The 16946-nt window shown below is 42.9% G+C and overlaps 1 protein-coding gene and 1 long non-coding RNA gene across 4 annotated transcripts in view; both read left to right on the plus strand.

The window, feature by feature from the left end:
* Positions 1–8995, plus strand: part of LOC140593508 (uncharacterized) — a 17185-nt gene extending 8190 nt beyond the window's left edge. The window contains exons 1-4 of one of the 3 annotated variants that reach the window (XR_011993909.1): positions 7767–7848; positions 8042–8146; positions 8491–8615; positions 8875–8995. This is a non-coding gene — a long non-coding RNA (uncharacterized lncRNA). Of the gene's footprint in view, positions 1–7766; positions 7849–8041; positions 8616–8874 lie in introns of those variants that run through there. The other 2 variants (XR_011993907.1, XR_011993908.1) reach the window with 2 other exon arrangements.
* Positions 8996–12451: 3456 nt separating this feature from the next.
* Positions 12452–14000, plus strand: LOC111851003 (C-X-C motif chemokine 2-like). Its single transcript, XM_023825458.2, has 4 exons — positions 12452–12631; positions 12830–12956; positions 13108–13191; positions 13314–14000. Exons 1-4 carry the CDS (start codon positions 12466–12468, stop codon positions 13318–13320), a joined length of 384 nt encoding a protein of 127 aa, XP_023681226.2. The 5' UTR covers positions 12452–12465; the 3' UTR covers positions 13321–14000.
* Positions 14001–16946: the final 2946 nt, after the last annotated feature.

Genomic DNA, 16946 nt, shown 5'->3' on the forward strand with positions numbered 1-16946 from the left:
ACACCTGACCGGCTCTCATACACCTGACCGGCTCTCATACACCTGACCTGCAGTCATACACCTGACCGGCTCTCATACACCTGACCTGCTCTCATACACCTGACCGGCTCTCATACACCTGACCGGCTCTCATACACCTGACCTGCTCTCATACACCTGACCGGCTCTCATACACCTGACCGGCTCTCATACACCTCACCTGCTCTCATACACCTGACCGGCTCTCATACACCTGACCTGCTCTCATACACCTGACCGGCTCTCATACACCTGACCTGCAGTCATACACCTGACCGGCTCTCATACACCTGACCTGCTCTCATACACCTGACCGGCTCTCATACACCTGACCTGCTCTCATACACCTGACCGGCTCTCATACACCTGACCTGCTCTCATACACCTGACCGGCTCTCATACACCTGACCTGCTCTCATACACCTGACCGGCTCTCATACACCTGACCGGCTCTCATACACCTGACCTGCAGTCATACACCTGACCGGCTCTCATACACCTGACCTGCTCTCATACACCTGACCGGCTCTCATACACCTGACCGGCTCTCATACACCTGACCTGCTCTCATACACCTCACCTGCAGTCATACACCTGACCTGCTCTCATACACCTGACCGGCTCTCATACACCTCACCTGCAGTCATACACCTGACCTGCTCTCATACACCTGACCTGCTCTGATACACCTGACCGGCTCTCATACACCTCACCTGCAGTCATACACCTGACCTGCTCTCATACACCTGACCTGCTCTCATACACCTGACCTGCTCTCATACACCTCACCTGCTCTCATACACCTCACCTGCAGTCATACACCTGACCGGCTCTCATACACCTGACCGGCTCTCATACACCTGACCTGCTCTCATACACCTGACCGGCTCTCATACACCTGACCGGCTCTCATACACCTGACCGGCTCTCATACACCTGACCTGCAGTCATACACCTGACCTGCTCTCATACACCTGACCGGCTCTCATACACCTGACCTGCTCTCATACACCTGACCTGCTCTCATACACCTCACCTGCAGTCATACACCTGACCTGCTCTCATACACCTGACCGGCTCTCATACACCTGACCTGCTCTCATACACCTGACCTGCTCTCATACACCTGACCGGCTCTCATACACCTGACCTGCTCTCATACACCTGACCTGCTCTCATACACCTCACCTGCAGTCATACACCTGACCTGCTCTCATACACCTCACCTGCAGTCATACACCTGACCTGCTCTCATACACCTGACCGGCTCTCATACACCTGACCTGCTCTCATACACCTGACCGGCTCTCATACACCTGACCGGCTCACATACACCTGACCTGCTCTCATACACCTGACCGGCTCTCATACACCTGACCTGCTCTGATACACCTGACCTGCAGTCATACACCTGACCTGCTCTCATACACCTGACCTGCTCTGATACACCTGACCGGCTCTCATACACCTGACCGGCTCTCATACACCTGACCTGCTCTGATACACCTGACCTGCTCTGATACACCTGACCGGCTCTCATACACCTGACCGGCTCTCATACACCTGACCGGCTCTCATACACCTGACCTGCTCTCATACACCTGACCTGCTCTGATACACCTGACCGGCTCTCATACACCTGACCGGCTCTCATACACCTGACCGGCTCTCATACACCTGACCTGCTCTCATACACCTCACCTGCAGTCATACACCTGACCTGCTCTCATACACCTGACCTGCTCTGATACACCTGACCGGCTCTCATACACCTCACCTGCTCTCATACACCTGACCTGCTCTGATACACCTGACCGGCTCTCATACACCTGACCTGCTCTCATACACCTGACCTGCTCTCATACACCTGACCGGCTCTCATACACCTGACCTGCTCTCATACACCTGACCATTGTCGGTTGAAAAGTGAAACATGCAGAAATTGTAACAAAGTTGGACACGAACAGCCGTGGCCAAAAGTTTTTTGATTTTCACAAAGTCTGTTGCCTCAGTTTTTATGATGGCAATTTGCTTATACTCCAGAATGTTATGAAGAGTGACAATTTTTTTTTTTCAGTGTCAATTAATTTCAATTAATTACAAAGTCCCTCTTTGCCATGAAAATAAACTTAATCCCCAAAAACTAATTTCCACATTTTCTCTGATGAATCCCCTTTCCGATTGTTTGGGGCATCCGGGGAAAGAGATTTTCCGGATAAGAAAAGGTGAGCGCTACCATCAGTCCTGTGTCATGCCAACAGTAAAGCATCATGAGACCATTCAGGTGTGGGGTTGCTTCTCAGCCAAGGGAGTGGGCTCACTCACAATTCTGCCTAAGAACACAGCCATAAATAGAGAATGGCAGGGCTTGTCCTTTGAAAAATGCAGGTGCACACAAATTTGTGCACCTAAAAAGTGCTAGGTGCACAATTTTACCTTTTTTGTGCACCTAAAATGTGTTTGGACTTTGGTGCAATGGGTCAAAATGTACTTGTATTTGTACATATTTCTGTTTTTTGTAGTCCTAGTGTTAGTTGAGAATTTTGTCCTAGTTTTAATGCTTTAACATATTTTGTAGAAACCCATTTAAAGTGAATCACTTTTTATTGGTGAATAAAATTTGCAATTCAGAATTCAGTCTTTTTTGCATCAATACTTTGGAGATTGTCCTCAATTTGCCTAACACTTGCTGCAGAAGGCTGAGAGGAAGAGCGCCATAATATTAAGATTATATGGGCCAAAAGTTAGAGATGGCATCCAATAATTTGTATGAGCCAAATTCTGTTTTGAAATTGCATTTGTTAGCCAGTGTCTTCTCTGAAAACTTCATTCTTGGATGAAGAACACATCAGCAGTCGATCCCAGCAGCAGCCAATCCCAGCAGCAGCCAATCCTTAACATGTATACAGCTAATACTAACTAGTGATGAAGATGCCATCTCTTAAGTGCTTGAGTAGGTTGCCTTCCAGGATAGAATCTGCAACTAGACCACAGGGTGAGTAATGACAGTAGCCAAGGATATTGCTGTTGGACTAGGAGTGGGGATAGCTCAATATTAAGAGTTGGACAATAGGGTTGGGTCGATAGACGATGCCATCGTCCATCGCCGATGGCCGATAGACATCACGATGCTGAGCCGACATCGCAATCCTCCGCCCCACCCCAGCCGCAGCAGCAACCAGCTCACGAAAAACACACACTTAATCACACTATATAGCCAAATTAAATGCATGCTTTCAATTTCCGCATCTTTACTACTTTTATTATTATTATTATGAGGAAATAACAAGGAAGTTGTTACCCTGTCAGCACAAGTACGTCGCATAAACGGCGGATGGTCGCAATTAGATCGCGTTCCATTACGAAGCATCGCGTTTTATTCGCGAAAACGTCGGATCGTCGCGGTGTTGAAAAGCGTTGCTCACTTAAACGTCGGATCGTCGCTTTTAAGTCGAAGGTCGCTTTTTGGTAGGGAAAACTACGCATCACGTCGGATCTTTTTTAGAAAAGGGTTTGTTTGACTCTGGAAGTAGTAATATTACTGTAATAATATTATTTAATGTAGTAATATTCAGGGGCGTTGCTAGAGATTTTGGGCCCCATGAAAGCATATCATATTAGGCCCCCCAGTCCAAACCAATCCAGTTATTTTCCTAATTTTTTAGGGCCCCTTTCACTCAGGGGCCCTTGGAATCGTCCTAGCTTTCCTCCCCCTTACGGCGCCCCTGGTAATATTACTTGTCATATAGGGCATGGTATGATTTACATAATTCATGCCAGAGTCCCGCGGAAAAAGTGATTGACAGGTGGTAATTTGTGTGCAACTTATCTTTATTTATTTATGGTTTGGTTATGGGTAAAACAAAGACCATGCGGGTCAGGTAATGGAAACGGTAGGCTACAATTAATTAATTTGTTATGAATTAATTATTTAACAACAACCATCCCTCCCCTCCCCAAAAACGTTGCATTCTGACACGGATGACCCTTGCTATCCATGCTTTTTTTCGACGCCATTATACTGTCATGAATAATTCCGTGGAGCGTCGAGTGGTCACGTGACAAATTATGAGGCGCGTACAATTTAATTCTTTTTTATTGATAGGCGCGCATTTCTTTGCGCTGCTCTTCACCATTTTAGGCGCGTGGTGGCGTGCACGCGCAATTTCGCACCTTAAAGGACAAGCCCTGGAATAGTACTAAAATATCCTCCGAGAGCAACTTCTCCCAACCATCAAAGAACTGTTTATTGATGAACAATGCCTTTTCTAGCATGATGGAGCACTGTGCCATAAGGCAAAAGTGACTTGGGGAACAAAACATTGGCATGCAAAAATAAATGGCTTTTTCAAGGCAGAGAAAAGGACAAAAAGACGAAGAACACTTCCAAAAAGAGCAATAATTTGCATGCTGTCAGTGAAAAATCTGATGACGAGATTGACACAGGACTCGGTAGCATTGAAATTTTCGGTATAAAAGCTGACAAAAGACGAGCAATATTGCACTGACCGGAAGTGAATGGTAAATGGATTAAAACGGAATTGGACACCAGCTCTGCTGTATCAGTCATTCCTCATCTGAGTCTGAAGAACACTTTAAAGATGCTGATTTGAAGCCTGCAGACATCCAGTTATGAACTTAAACTGGAGAAAAGATTATTCCCATTGGATGGATCCTGTGACGGTAAAATACAACAACCAGCAAGCCAATACGGACTTGTATGTGGTAAAGACAGAGGGACCAGCATTGTGGGGTCGTGATTGGCTGCGACATATACAGCTATATTGGAGATCCATCAACAGTCTACATGCTGTATCCCCTGGAAGAGTCAGCGGACAGCAAACTGCGCAAAGTACTGGATGATGCCTCTGCAGTATTCAAGTCTGGCATTCACAAGTGAAAACATATCAAAGGTAAAATAGTGTTAAATGAAAGCGCTGCACTGAAGTTTCACAAAGCCTATCCAGTTCCTCATGCCATCTGTCAGTGATATGGAAGTGCAATAATCACAAGAAATTTTGCTAACGTTTTTGCTGCACATTTTTGTTTTATTGCTAAGAATAAACGCATCAAGTGGATGGGAATATAATTAGTGTCAGGTGGCAGTTACCGTTCTCCAGCATGCCTCCGGCTCTCACACCCTTTAGACCCGTGTTTCCTACACTCTAAAAAGTAATTCAGAGGCTTAGTAAATACTGTATCACTATAAATATGTTAGATGACCTCTGAATATCACTTAAGTAATTATTTGAGTTGGATATATTGAAATAAATGTCTAAAAATTTAAACTAATTTAAATTAAGGTATTTATTTACATTTATTTCAGAGAAAAATTTCAGTATTTGGTTCTAAGAATAGCTTTTTAACATGTACGTAATGTTTTGTTTTGAAACTGAATCAAAATATTTGAGAAATAGGTATCTATACTTATCAGTATCTTGGACTAAAATCGCTATTATTCAAATCAATATTATTTATCTTCAACAACAACAACTTAAAAGTTTAAGTAAAACGTGATAACGTAGATTAATTGATTATTAATGCGCGGGGGAAAACGCGCAGCCTCACGGGAAATTTTCATTTCTGCACAACGACGGCTAACGGACACAAACTCACGGCGGAGCCACCCGGAAAACTATGGCGTTATATTAGTGCCACATTCCCGAGCGCGCAGAAGGACATTCGCGAGCAATGTTTTTGCTCTATGCGTGCTCAACTCGGCCACCGCGCTCTCGCTCACAGCGTCTCTCTTGCTCAGCTTGGCGCACACGCACGCTCAACCTGTCCTACGCGCGCTCAACTCGGCCACCGCGCTCTCGCTCACAGTGTGTCTCTCGCTCTCACACATCTCGGCTACGTGCTCGCTCAACTCTTTTTGTACGCTCGCTCAAGTTGGGCACATCGTTACAAAAGTGCCACAAAACCAGCCAATCGCAGACTTGATGTAATTCTGATTGGCTGTTTCCTGTCCAATCAGCATTCCGGAAACTGTCTGTCACCCGACATAAAATACATGAAAGTAAATCAAGTTTATCCAAAGGTTTTCTGTTAATATTTTTATTATTATTTTTATTACAGAACTGCCTATTTCGTTTAATGAATTGTAGAACAATTATCGTTTTTACGATATTTCCACAGTCCTCCAACCATCGGTCGATATTTAACGAATTTGACTCATCTTTCTTCTATTATCTTTGGGTAGCTCAGCGTTTGACAATGTTCTCGGAATTTGAACAGCAACACGAAAATAGCGCACCACGGCCACATGTAAGCAGTTTATTGTGCTTTAGTTTGATTGTTTTCAGCTTTTATTAAATTCCGCGTGTCTAATTTTACCAGTATAATCGTTATTATTATTATTAGCTTGCCAAGTTAGCTAATACATTAGATTATTGACAATGACTAGGATGCTATGAGGTGTATATTAATTTATTACAAGCTTCCACTTCAGCCTGCAGTCACAGAATAAACTACATAACTGAAATAATATAGAAGGTATATCAGAGATTACAGAAGCACTCCAAAATCTCCATCATCTGGTCCAGTGTAAAATTAATGACAGCTCTATGCCCACAGTGGAACTGGAAACAGAAGTTGGTCCAGGTTCTGGCTACCCCAAAATTGTAATAGAGAGAGAGAAAAACGGAAAAATCTGTTGGACACACATTTGCCAGTTGCATACATTGCTAAATGCCTTGGTGTTTCAGGAAGGACAATATTCCTTGATAATTTATTAAAGCGTCTCCAATTTAACTAAGGCCCTCAGACAAAAATTATTTTATATAACTTCATATTTCTGTTGGAGTTACTGATTGGAGGAATATTATGAATAAATAGATTACAGGATGTGAAAAACAATGCCAGAAATATTGTCAATGGTAATAATCCAGGAGCATTTATTTACACTGCATGTACAGTAAATATATTAATGGACAATGTGTAATACTGATAACACTTTATGACAATATGTAAATAATATATTTTTCATAGTAAGTCAAACTAGAATAATCTGCAGAGAGCTGAAGAAAAACTTTATAGCCATGTTCAAAGAACTGAAATATTGAGTGGGATTAACCATATTTAGTTTCATATATATATATAGGAATAATATTCAGCATCCCCTTAAAAAAGATATTTTTATATTATGTAAATTACAAGTGTGTTAGCTGAAAAAATGAGTTCTCATTCTTATCACAGAACAACATTAGCGAAATTGTTTCCACCCATCTTGAACAGGTACAATGTTGTGATCTTCGTTGGAGTGAAACCCAACTTGAGCGAGCGTATAAAAAGAGTTGAGCGAGCACGGAGCCGAGATGTGTGAGAGCGAGAGACACACTGTGAGCGCGGTGGCCGAGTTGAGCGCGCGTAGGACAGGTTGAGCAAGCGTGCGCGTCAAGCTGAGCGAGAGAGATGCTGTGAGCGAGAGCGCGGTGGCCGAGTTGAGCACGCATAGAGCAAAAACATTGCTCGCGAATGTCCTTCTGCGCGCTCAGGAATGTGGCACTAATATAACGCCATACTTTAATGGACTTCCTGGCTTCGCTCACCTGCTTTCCTGCTCGCCCTCCCCGCGAACACTGACAGTTAATATTTTGTCCTACAATTTGATTTGTAATGAGCATACTGATGCTAAGCTGATGGCTGATGACTGGCCCAGTAATGCGTATTTTGGGGCATGTCTCTGAGGAGTGTAAAAAGAAAAACAGCACAACCATTAAGGATTTAATGTGCAGAACCTTTCCACATAGAAGACATGATGTCATCAGCCATCAGCTTAGCATCAGAGCCATCAAGGACAGATGGCCTGCTTTGTTTGATGTCTCCCAAGTAAGTTATTATTTTTGTCTTCTTTTGAGGGAAAAAAAACTGCATGTATCAGATTTTAATGTACTTTTAAGATGTGTGGAACAGTCTGGTATTCTTTTCATTGCTATATGGACTTAAGCTTTTGCTACATTGACATGATTTTAATTCAGACTTTTAGGATTTTGTCTTTTCCTTTTTTTGTCCTCTTTTCCAGATCAGTGCAGAGTTTCATAGAATCAACACTGAACCTTGAGCCAAAAGTCATGTCAATGTTGGACTTCTACTCCGCTAAGCTGCTGTCCCTGTTACAAGCCAAGAAGTGAACTGCAGGACAACGACATCGGGAACAGATAAATATTCTACTTCAGTTAATAAAAGTCACATATCCCATCCATAAAATCTTTCTAACCCTGCCTTAACCAGAATTCAATTTGTCCTATTTACATTTAAAATTCTTTTGTGAAAATGTAACTTGGACTCTCTCCTCTTTTATTGTATGTTGATTTGGAAACTTCATTGACTAGTCATTCGGCTTTCCAGATTACCTTTAATTCTTCCTCTTCTTTGGAATTACCCCTCAATCGTTTACATCTTGATATTTCAAACATTTGTATTTATCAATTTTCAGTGGCTAACTCTTGTTCTTCTGTGGCATATATGCAGTGTTGCATCGAGGAACTAAAGAAGTCCAGTTTCCTTCACTCAGACCTACTAGGATTACCATGACTTGGATGACTGAGAACCTTCACCAGCTATAAAGGAAACATCAAATAACCTTTTGTATCATGGTGTGTATCACTGCTGAAAACCCCTCACCCATTTCAAAACAACCACTCCCCCCATATTATTTCACACCGAGAGACCATTTATCCAGCAGAAAAACTAAAGCTATGAAGTATATCAGACTTCATCATTTACTTAAAATTGTGGATCTCAGTGTTCAAATTAGTAGCTTCAGATTTCACGTGAAAATAGCTTTTTTGTGTCCATGTCTTGAAATATGCGGGATAAAAGTAAGCTTACTCTAGTTCTTTGTTATGTCTTCAGGAGTATGCTGATGATGTCTGTGTTGAAGAAGCTTTGGCTGAAGAGGTGATGAAGATTTACCTGCTGGAGAACCAAGATGGGTCAGTCAAACCGACTGATGTAGGGATCGTTATTGAGGGCATAACTGTTCTCAGTAATCTTGGGGATCGCAGAGTCTGTTGCTATCTGTTGGGACTAGTCTATGCTTTGGATCTGAAATACCCCAAGAATCTCAAATATTGCTTTGAGATATTTCAAAAAGTGTTCCTGGACCTGGATCCTGCAAACCTTTCAGTCAAGGTTCAGAGACTGAAAAATCACCTGTGTGCGTTGAAGACGACTACGTTTCACAAAATGGGACTTCTTAAATGGATATCCATCAAAAGGTTTAATTAATGCATTGCCTTGATGTGATGACATTTCCATTATAAAAAAAGCATTTTTGGACCAACAAAATCTCAAATGTGTCAAAAAAGCAAAGGGAATTGTTCTAAAAAATAACCATAACCTGAAAGATGTTTTTCATACAGGCCATTAGCCTGAGGGAGGGTCTAAGCTTGTTCTTGTGTCATGATAGTTCTTGTGTAATTTACTGGGGGATGGAACATAAACCATGAGCCTTTTTCATTGTTTTGTTAATTTAGTTTATAATCTGAGCTTTTCTGTTTGCTCTCCTGGTTTGCCATTTATCCTTCAAGTAGGAAAGGCTTTGAGCTAACAGGGAAAAGGCTCTTTTCTTTTTAGTGCTTGGTTTGGAGTTATTGCCATGTTGATAAAAATAAATGTTTCATTTTGAAAAATGTTAACGTGGTCATTTTTCATACATGTATTATAAAAACACACACCTACATATAATCAGGGTTCGAAATTAACACCCGCCAACCCGCCAAACTTACCAGCCAGTTTGGCCGGTGATGCATGAACCAATCATGCAAATCATGTCAGAGACGCTCTGGGTCGTTGGTCCCCTCCGTCCTACATTTCACATGAACACTACACTACGGGTGACGTTTTAGATACCTTTGGCAGCAGCACGCAGATACTGTACGATTCGGTTTGCGGGTCCAATCAACGACGAGAGCGCGAAAATACAAACAAGAAATAGGAAATATCGGATGAGCAAAGAGGACTGAGCTGGACAGCGAAATAAGCTAAAATCAAAATGCTGCGGTGGTTAGGACAGACGTCAGGATCAGGAAGAGGTGAGAAGAGGAAGGAGGCAGAAGATGAAAATGTTGACAGAGCGTGCGAAACAAAGAAGTTTAATTGTAAATGGCAGACAGGTCGTCATTGGCTAGTGTTTGATAGTAAAAATGCGGTCATGTTTTGTCAGATTTGCCGTGAGTACACGAAAGAAAAAAATAAAACTAACAGTTTTGTGGTGGGGATGTATAGTTAAGTTTATAACAGTTTATAACTGTATAGTTTGTTGTGTGTATTGCACTTTCTGTGCATTTTTCATGCACTGTTAATAAAATGATCAAATTTCCATTCAGTGACATTCATAATCTCTTATTTTCACCACGTAAAAATTTGTCTAATGGAAATTCTGATTGGCTGGTAACTTCAGAAAGTTACCAGCCACTTTGGCTGGTGATCAAAAAAGTTAATTTCGAACCCTGCATATAATTAGTTTTTTAACTTAGAACTACCAGTGAAATACAATAAAATTCATATTTAATTTTAAGACCAATTTTGATTAAGGTCAGTTTAAAAAATTAAGTAAATGGAACAAATCTACCAAGCATTTCAGTATTATCTACTCATTTTTTGTGTGGTTTTCACTTAACCTTACTTTTTTTTTACTTATAATTTCAGTTATATTTACTCAATTATTTTACGTTACTGTACCAACTACAATTATTCATTTCAAATTAATTTGTTTAAGCTTTAGTTATTCAATTGATGAAGTATATTTAAGAAATTTGACTGTTTTTCCAGTCTACTCAATATTTTTGAGTGTAAAAATGTTACATCAAAAATTTTAAGTAAATGTCAGTTTTATTTTTTAGATTGCACAAGTGAGGGGGAGAACGTGTAGAAATCCATATTAATATGCCTGAAGGTCTCATACAATTCAGAAATACAATAACATCAAAAACATCAAAAAAAACATCAAATAACTTTTTTTCAATGTCGGGCTCTTCCTGCGAAACGTATAAGCAAACTTTCCAGTAAACGGTATATCTGCGATGTACTAAAGGACCCAACGGGGTAAATTCCTGCTTCCCTCACTTGTTTTAGCCTGTAGTGTCCTGCCCACATGTTCTTACACAGCAGAAGTATTGTCAACTAAGGGAGCATAGGTTAGTATTTGAGTACTAACCGCTGACAGCTGTACTAATGAGATTTCTCGGTTGAAAGCCACTTAAGGACGAGATGGAATTCAGGTCAGACATGTGTATGCCTTATGATAGACTTAAATCCCACCCAAGGTGTCCTGCAGACATTATTATGGATATGTTAATGTATATATCTTCATCTGTAAATGAGATTTCGCAACCTTAAAAGAAGGAAATCGAGCCTCACAAGTATATATATGATACACGCTGAATGGTATCCTGCCCAGAGGTTTGTCATTACTTTATATGGACAAACGGTACATATGCGAACATCCTGGCCGCAGCACGAGCTCGAGAGTGACGTGTTTCTTTATCATTGTGAAATCAAAACAGAATTTTCAAATGAAGATTGTCTTAGGAAATGAAAACATCCAGGCACATTTCAATTCCACAATTTTCTCTGCCAGGACTGATTCCATCCAAACCAAGCGACTCAAAACAAAAGAGTCATAAAGAAAAAGAATGTGATTTCGTTCCAGGACAATTTTTTTTTATTTTATGCTCAGATCAAAGGATTAGAAAAGAGAAGCATGATAAAAACACACATCCAAAACCAAAGGTATCCTGCACACCTTGGCCATGCAACAGTCTAGATGGTGTGCCAATCCATCCCAGGGCACACGTTCACACAGAGTTCAACCAAGGATACCTCAATAGATAGTTGACAAGTGTTTATTTGTTGAACAAATTTAAATGAGTATGTGAACAGTGATTTGGCGAAGCCCGTCTCTTGGTCGTTGGTTCCATAGACTCTGAAGCTGACAGATCTGGATGGGCGACCAGGCAGGAGGCGAAGGAGCCAACCCCCGGACCAGGACAGGGAGCCGAAGGTGGTGGAGGGGAGGAGGTGGGAGAACGAATAGCTGTAACGGCAAAGAACTGGGTTAGATTTACTCTTTATATAAAACCTGGACCGCTGTGATTGGACACATTAGGATCATTAGGTCTCCTTGTTTGAACTTTCGTATTCATTTCAATTTGGAGACAGCAGCTCACCCAGCTACATGGGGAAACAGGAGTGCATGAAGGAATCCCATGCAGTATGTGGAGAACATCCAGACTCCACATGGTCTCAGCCTGAAGTGGGATTCAAATGACTACCACTGAAGTCGTTTGATCTAACCTCCACATCACCCATGGTGATGTGCCAAGTGTTTCGTAATAAAGATTTAGAAGCACTTCTCTGGAACTGGACTCCTTCCAGTGTGGGAGGAGTATTTCCCGACGGCTTAGCAGCACACTTTAAAGGGAGCTGCCTGCCTGAACCCTGATGCATTCAGACAAGCTCCAAGACAACGTGGAGAGAGGAACAGCGAGATTCCCGAAGCATCAGCACGCACATCTCTACTCATCGAGTCTCCAGCAGACCATCATGACCACCAGAGTATCATCCATTGTGCTGTTTATCTGCCTGTCCTGCTTGGTTCTTGCAGAAGGTACTTAATTACCTGCCCTAATATTTACATCAATCAGTACTTTAAGGAACATTTGTTGTTCCTTACAGTATTTCAAAAGGGGCTCCCAAATGAGTTGGCGTTAAATTGTTAGCTTTGGATGAGTCCGTTGTGAATCTCTAACTTACAGCATAGGAAGCACCTCTCTGATCACACCCCTTACCCCTCTCCATCCCACAGTACAGAGCGTCTCCTCTGCAGCCTTGTACTGCCGCTGCATCAACACCAGACCCATGGTGCAACAGAAGAGAATCCGGAGGCTGGAGGTCTTCCCCCCCGCCCCACACTGCAGCCAGACGGAGATCATGTGAGTATGCCCGGGGTCACTGATGGCCTCACTTAGATCTGGGGGAGGTGGGGTTGGCATGGATTTTTGGATAAGGAAATTCCGTCATCTGATTGGTAGGAGCCTCTTGGAACCTTTTGCTGACATGTGGACCTGTTTCCTTTTCTCTCAGTGTGACCCTTGGAAACAATCAGAGACTCTGCCTGAATCCAAAGGACCCAGATGTGGAGAGTTACATTAATATGGTAATGCACAAGTAAGTGCATCCTTCAGCTCTCTACACCTTCTGTGTGTTTGGATGTGGACCTATAATCAGACTGGCTAGCTGTGGTTCCTGAAAAATACTCACACCTATCCTGTGCTGCTTTTGTCTTGCAGAAAATGAACAACCTGGGAGGCCGGCTACTGGATGTATGATTCCCAATAACACAGAGCCCATGGCATTTAGAACCCTTTCATAGATGCATGCAACATCTATACTGTACATACTGCATGTATGTATTGCAGTTGAGCACTCCATAGACTATATTGGTGGACTGCAGTGCCTAAACGGCCCGTGGTGATTTTGTGTGTCTGTGTGTGTGTGTGTCTAAGTGTGTGTGTGTCTGTGTGTGTGTCTAAGTGGGTGTGTCTAAGTGTGTGTGTGTGTGTCTATGTGTGTGTGGGTGTGTGGGTGTGTGTGTATGTCTATGTGTGTGTGTGTGGGTGTGTGTGTTTGTGTGTCTAAGTGTGTGTGTGTGTGTCTAAGTGTGTGTGTGTGTGTGTGTCTATGTCTATGTGTGTGTGTGTGGGTGTGTGTGTTTGTGTGTGTGTGTGTGTGTGTGCATGCACGGACCGAGCACCCCCTGCTCATCCCCACGTGCCCTTGAAGGGACACTAGCATCAGCTTGACCCTGGCTTTTGGATGGTTGTGTGGTTATTCAAAATAAAAGGATATAACGTATGCATGTCTATTGAACAGACATAATGTCCTTGGCATTATTTATTAGTATTTTATACTGATTCATATTTGTTACTTGTGAAGCTGCAATAATGTAATGAAGAATAAATTTTTTCTAATAATTATTGGCCTGGTTTGTTACTTTTGTTTACCTGAGGCTGCTGGATGAGATAGCTGTCACCTCTGTGAGGAGCTGGGCTCAGTTGGTTTCACTGGTAACCCTCTTCAGGTCATGCATTAGGTTCATACTTGCTGTCACAGATGCTTCCTGTCATGTGACCACCAGTGAAATGCTACACCTCTTGCACGGGCTGACCTTTAAAATAACCACAAAGGCAGGGAGGCTGAAGAATAGTGGACCCAAACCTCCATCTCAGCAAGCAGGATATCAGGAAAAAGCTAATGTGAACAATGTGCTTATTATCAGCCTGGGCAATTGGCCTGGGACCAGGGGTGGATCCAACAAGGTGCAATGAGTGTAGCAGCGACTTGTGTTGTACTGACGCAACAGCTGGCTTGGTTGTGAAGGACTGTAACCCTTCCGACAAGCCCGTTTTCCCAGAAAGGCTGTGCTGAAGCATGTTTCCTTTGTTATTCGCCGCACATTCCCATGTCTTCAGTGTTTACTCTCTTCTCTTCTTGTTGCTTTTTGCGGCCACATCCCCGTGTCAAGCTAAGGCCAGATGACAGCTCCTTTAACAACTTCCCCGGAGGCAGACACCTTACGAATGGTTACTTGCATAGTCGTTATTTAGTCTAGGTCCGAACCTCTTGAGCTTGCTGACATTCCCCATTGTCAACATGCCCTTTCGGGTACAGAGAGGTTTGGTGATCAAGGAAAACATCTGGAAACATCTGGACGGAGTTATCGCCTTAACGTATGCTGCATCTGAATCAGCATCCAGCTATGCACAGACCACTTACCAGAGAACAAAAGTCCAATTTCATGGAATTAGAGCAAACAAATGGGCCAGAGTAAACTGCTGCTGTCAGCTGCATCAGTCCCCCTGTTCTCGAGAACACAAAGGAGCAGTTCAATTAGCAGATGTTAGCCTGCACAGTCGCGGGATTTATATAAAGGTGAACAGAGGCAGACACAAATCTAGGCACTCATGCTCAGTGGTGACTGACATGTCACGTATGACTGGAGACATATAATCAGCTTGAACAGTTTGTAAACTAGATACTGTTAGAACGTCATCAATGTACTCCTTGGACAGCTCCTTCACCCGTCCCTCTCATCTAGTCCCTACTCCTTCCACACCCCTAACTTTACTAACTCTAGATGCCACAAATCACCCTCCCTGCCACTCCAAAAAAAAAACTTTCCTAAAAGCCCAGCTCTGTGTGATTTACCTCAATGCAATAAGGTTCACCAGATGTGCCTCAGTGGCTGTCCTTTTGTTAAAGGTTTGTTCAAGGTTGGGGGGTGGGGGGGAGGACACACAGTAGTGAACTACAAGACAAGATACAGAAATGAGTCACAAATGAGTAATAAAATGTGTGCAATATGACAAATGGATGACAGTAAAAAGGAATGAATAACAATAAAGTACGGGTGGATTTTTAACAATGACATCATAATGCAATGGAGGGACAGATGGCAGTGACCTGCATAGCAGACTTATGGTGAAGGCCAAGCAACTGTCTCTGAACTGGGTGCTACCACCATTGAGTAACACTGCTTCAAGTTTTGTGCGATTTCTCTCAAAATGTAACAGTCTACAGACAATCACCTATACGATGTTCCCGGGAAGAGGAAAAAGACCCATTGAATACTTTTAGAGTGACTATGTTCACAAGATCAAGTGTCTTCTGTAGCTGCCATTTCCTTCCTTTGCTGCCACCTAGTGCTGGTGCTTCAATTATGGGGCAATTTATCTCAAAATGAAATCATCTCCATCAATATAATATTCTTGTTATGCAGTAATAAGATCCATCAAATACTTTTTGAATCATCACATTCACAAGGTCAAGTGTCTGCTGCGGTCACCTTTCCCTTTACAGCCACTAAGCGGTACTGCTTCAAGTTTTAGTGTAATTTTTCTCAAATTCAATCAATTCCAGATATTCACACATACAGTGTGCCTGCAAAGTTTTTAAATGACCTGTAAAATACTTTTTGAATTATCGCGCTAACGGGATCAAATGTCTGCGGTGGCCACTGGGGTTGCCGCTTTCAGTCTGGTGGGGGGCATATAAATCACAATTATTTGTATTCAGTGGCCCCATATAAAGTGCCGGACCCCCTGAATCTGCCAGGAAATCCATGGTCCATCCAAGGAACACGATAAATCTAATTTCATATGTGTGTGAAGCATAAATAAAACTATACTGAAGCAAATGCTGTATTAGAAGTGATGCTTTATTTACATAGTTACCTTGGATTGCCGCTCTGTGCTTGGGGTAAGAGAACAAGGTCAGGCTGCTTATCTGGTACCCCTGGTGCATTTGGGAGGTGGGGGGGGGGCGGAATTAAAGGCTCCCGAGCAGAGATGAGGCCCTGTTACTGATATTTGAACCTTGACCTTCTGATCACAGGCACACGAGCTTAGCCCACGGAGTCACACACCCCAGCCCCCACGAGGGCGAAGTGTGTCCTTAAGCTGGGCCAGTTTTCTAGGAAGCGCTTGGAGCATCGAATGAAGCCTCAGAAAGAGAGTCATGCAACCCGGCACCGGGCCAGAAGGACGCACACGTGACCTTGCATTTGACAAATGGGGGCGGACATGGGGCGATACGTTTGTGAAATGCAGTAATTGGTGACAGTAACCTGCCGAAACATGCCAGAGGCAAACCGGGAAGCCAGAGGGGCCCGGAGTCTCACCTCATACCACTGAGCGCTCCCTGTGCTACATCGGTGAGACAGTGAGCCCATGGTGAGAGCTCCTGCACTACCCGCAGCTGCAATGTGTCATGGGAAAACGGCAGCTGAATGACAGCATTAAGCACTGAAAGAGCCTTTTAATTTACTGAAAGAGCCTTTTAAGGACTACAGCACAAGGGTAGCTCAAACTCCATTATCTACCACGGTCATAAAGGTTTGGGCTTGACTTAGAAAAAAAGCAATT

The sequence above is a fragment of the Paramormyrops kingsleyae genome, chromosome 12, assembly GCF_048594095.1.
Source record: "Paramormyrops kingsleyae isolate MSU_618 chromosome 12, PKINGS_0.4, whole genome shotgun sequence".
In the NCBI taxonomy this organism is placed as follows: Eukaryota; Metazoa; Chordata; class Actinopteri; order Osteoglossiformes; family Mormyridae; genus Paramormyrops; species Paramormyrops kingsleyae.